Source organism: Lygodium microphyllum, chromosome 25 (genome assembly GCF_053477565.2).
Source record: "Lygodium microphyllum isolate KBCC chromosome 25, Lygodium_microphyllum_v1.1.10, whole genome shotgun sequence".
NCBI lineage: Eukaryota > Viridiplantae > Streptophyta > Polypodiopsida > Schizaeales > Lygodiaceae > Lygodium > Lygodium microphyllum.
In genome coordinates, this window is record NC_141159.1 from 126,444,438 (window position 1) to 126,448,725 (window position 4,288).

The 4,288-nt window shown below is 46.5% G+C and overlaps 1 protein-coding gene across 1 annotated transcript; it reads left to right on the top strand.

Moving 5' to 3' along the window:
* The first annotated feature begins 572 nt into the window (after positions 1-572).
* On the top strand, positions 573-1,844 carry LOC148014716 (GDSL esterase/lipase At3g48460-like). Its single transcript, XM_087666580.1, has one exon. The coding sequence runs from the start codon at positions 573-575 to the stop codon at positions 1,842-1,844; it is 1,272 nt and encodes a 423-aa protein (XP_087522706.1).
* Positions 1,845-4,288: the final 2,444 nt, after the last annotated feature.

Sequence of the window (4,288 nt, forward strand, 5' to 3'; positions counted from 1 at the left end):
TCTTTGTTATGGCATTGAGCATCTTAGGATTGCCAAGTGTCTCCAAAACTTGAGAGGGGCATCTCTCTTTCTCTCTTTCTCTCTCTTACCCACTTGTACATATTATACATACTTGATGGTCGTGTTTTATGTGTAATAACTATGTTTATGTGGATTGGGTTCTCATGTTGAGAAGCGCTTTGAAGAAGAGGAGTAAGAAAATAACGAGAATTCAAAATGAAATAGAAGAAAAGGTTCAGGTGGCTTGCAAATAATTTTGAGATTTTGGAAATATAGCAATGTTACCTACACGTCTAAACGAATAAGGCTGGTTTATCAGGAAGTACTTAGCGTGTGGGATTAAACGCCTTGGTCCACATTGAAAAGCCAACGTGAAAAATGGCCAGAAGGACGCTGTTGCTTTTTGGACGCTTTTCGCCTTTGAAAAGCGCCTACTGCAGGAGTGAAATTCACGGTCAGGACTCAGGTTTTGGAATGGAGTGTCGATTTATAATCGGGGTTGGGGAGGGGAGCAAATCAAACAGAGACGCACGACACCAGGCCTAACAGGAGAGAGCGAGAACCAACCAGCGATGGCGAGCACGAAGATGCTCCTACCAGCGACCCTTCTTTTTCTTGTTGCACTTACAACAGTCTTGGAGCAGGGCTGCGAGGCTGCCCAGCAGCACCTACTACTCACAGCAAGGCGGCTGGGACCAAAACCAAACTCAATATCGACCGTAGAAACTAGATATTCGCAGCTAATATCGCAGGCGGCCGATCCGTCATCCTCATCTGCATCTGCGCCATGCCCCGCCTTCTCTCCCGTGTTGGCCTTCGGGGACTCCACCACCGACACCGGCAACAACCCAGGCTTGATCGCATCCAGCCTCCCCTACGGCTCCACCTTCTTCCACGAGGCCACGGGGCGCTGGAGCGACGGCAGGCTCATGGTGGACTTCCTGTGCCAGGCTCTCGGGGTGCCTTTGTTGCCCGCTCACCTGCGGCAGCAGCAGAATACGAGTACTAGTACTACGTCAGAAGCTGCACCGTCGATCGTGCAGAACGAGAACTTTGCGGTTGCGGGAGCCACGGCTCTAGACTTAGCCATTCTCCAGCAGCTCGCAGGCGTAAGCTCAAGCACTCCCGACTCTTTCGACGTCCAGGTGGGATGGTTCCTGGCGGACCTTGAAGCAGCCAGTAGGCGCATCTCCGCGCCCGTCGATATGACCAACGCTCTGGTGTACATCGGCGAGATCGGGGGCAACGACTACAACTACGCTTGGTCTTCGCCGCAGCCCGACTCCTCCTCTGTCGCCGCCATGGTCCCTTCCGTGGTGCAGAAGGTGGCCCGCCAGCTGGAGGACCGCATCCTCAACACAGGAGTCAAGAGAATGGTGGTGCAGGGGGAGTTCCCCATGGGCTGCATGGCCACGTATATGTCTCGGTTCTCCTCCTCCACGCACGACTCCCACGGTTGCATCGCCGACGTTAGCGCCGTGAGCGACCGGCACAACCAGCTCCTTACCGCCGCCCTCCACGACATCACCTCCCGCCATCCTGGCGTAGAGATCGTCTACCTTGACACATCTGCTGCCTTCCTGCACGTGCTCGACCACGCCTCCGACTACGGGTTCACCAACACCCAAGGGGCCTGCTTCCCACGCTTCATGCCCAGCTCCTCCTCCAACCCAGTCAGCCCGTGCACTGACCCTAGCACCTTCATCAGCTGGGATGGGCTCCACCTCACAGACGCCATGTACGGGGCCATGATGGACCTTATGCTCAAAGACCCTGCCTTCTCCTCCCCCTCGCCCTCCCGCAGCTTCCTCACCACCGCAGCTGCCACTTGCGGTACTCATTGATCTCATGAGCATGTACACGAAGTTACAGCACCACAGCTTCTGTTCTGCCCCTCTCGGCATGCAGAGCTGCTCTACTACATAATTGTCTTTTTTAAGAGTGGGAGCAAGTGCCGTCTCATATTGCGCACATATATATATATATATATATATTCCCAAGTTCTCATTAAATAATTGCAATCCGCCTTCCAGCTCTCTCTCTCTCTCTCTCTCTCTCTCTCTCTGTCTCTCGCTACCCACGTTTAAATCTCGACCATATGGGAGCTTCTCACGGATCTCTCCAGCTTTGCATGCAAGTGGCAATACATGGTAGTGCAAAATTACATGCACGAAATGTATCCTTCGGTGAAGTTCGCTCTTATTCCATTCCCATCAAAGCTGAGTGCTTTTCATATCCTAACATTGGTCGGTTCGCTAGTAATAGTTTAGCATACGGTTTGCTAGATCCTCACAGAACTCCAATTACATCATTGAAAAGCTTAACTTTGGCTCTAAGTGGTAAAGTATAATTGTTGGAATGAACTAATGGTGAAGTGTGTACACGTGTCAGATATAAATGTGCTCTACATTGAATAGTTGCATGTATGCGACTCTTCATATTCAAGCTACACCTATTGTATTTGTCTCTATCATAATAATGAACACAACTATTATTCTGAGCATGCTTTGTCTGTGAGCAATGTCTCTATCTATTCTCTAGAAGCAATGCAGTTCTTTCTCTTCTCCACATGGTATCAAGGGGCCAGATGATCTCCTATAGGTGCCCCCATCTACCTTGCAAGCACCATCAATCTCTTTGAGAGATTCTACACAAGAAGAAGCCTTGTGAATGGCGACGGATCCACCACTGGTCAAGATGAAGGCGCATCATCCTCTGAGTTAGCCAACAAAATTACTGTTGCAAAAAACTTTGACTTGCAGACAAAGGGCCAAAGTGCAATACAAAGAGTGGCACACTTTAAGCCCTCAATTTCTGCAGTCTGCCAAGATGTGGCAAATTTGTTCAAGCAATCTAGCGATTTTTGTTCGTCTTCCTAAATCTAGAGAAATCCCATCAAACCAGAGTACCATGCCATCTATGCAAATTGGCAAGAGGTCATTGGATACATGATTTCAACAATCGATTCAAATCCTGCATATCGTGGACAAGGCTATCCATCTGCCTAGCAAATGCTTTTCAATCTTGGAAGTAGATGGTGTTTTTTCCAAGGTGTTCGACCTTGGTAGTGCTCCAAGCACCATTGATGAAATATGTGAGCAGTGATGTTTGACTCGGGTGGCCCTTTCTGTGATTTGTAAGCCCTCTTTGTTTTCGATCCAACTGCAGCACACAATGTGGTCTCCGATTCAAGACTTGTTCTTGCCATGGAGTTTGTTGAAATTGAGAGCCATTGCCTTGGTTTTATTTTCAAAGCCCAATGATGCAGCATTTTCACCCAAGGATCTCCAGGTGGTCTCTCTTTATTTTGAGATGATTGGCAAGATAAACTTGACAGGTTTTATGTTCCACGTGCTGCGTATCATTCCCAGTCTGCTCTCGAGTGAGCTCTTAGTGCTGTCTTGAGCCTTTATTAGGCTATCTTTTCTTTTGTGAGCGTGCTGGAATGATTCGCTCTTTTGATCATGCTGAATTTGGAGCAGATGATCAACCTATCAATGTTGAAAATGATGATGTTACGTGCATCTAAAATGGTGGTCAAGGTTTTTTCGCAAGCAATGAGGAGGATATTGCAACCCATATCCTTTACCTTTATATTGGAGATCAAGTTCAACCTCCTCATTATAGGGGTGTTTTTGCCACATATGACAATGGTATTGGTTGTGGCCCTAATGCTATTACAAATGCTTCCAAATTGGTAAGTGGATACCAAATGATTGATTGTGGATCTATGCACGATATGTCTAAAGTGGCTATTACATTGGATTCTTCAAACATCCAAGGAAAAAAACAGGCCAAAGCTATCCATAATGATCTAGGAGATGAATTGTTTAATGATATTAATGTTTTATATGTTGCAAATCAAATAGTTTCTCAACAACCTCATGGTTTGGGTCCCTGTGAAGATGGTGCATAGCATAATGTGATTCTTGATGCCACAAGTGATGATACTATGCAAACCATGATATTTTGGATAGCAATTAGCTATCATTTTCATTCAAACTGCTAGAAGTTTTTATCAGAATGCCAACTCCATGTCTTAACTGCTACATTTCTCTCGCTTGAGGGGGAGTAAAGATCAAGTGCAAGCAAAAATGCAAGCTCAAGAAATTTGAAGAATTATTCATGGAGTGATGAAGATGTTTATAGATGTATGAAGTTGAAGAAAAATCTTCGTATGTTGGTGATCATCAATGCAAGTTTAGATCCGAATGATTGCATTTCATGCTTATAACAAACTTACAGCATATAATTTTAGGAAATGAAGCACCATGATCCTCTTAAAGGG

What these genes read in the sequence shown, in the direction of transcription:
- LOC148014716 (XM_087666580.1), top strand. Translation starts at nt 573, where the DNA reads ATGGCGAGCACGAAGATGCTCCTACCAGCGACCCTTCTTTTTCTTGTT.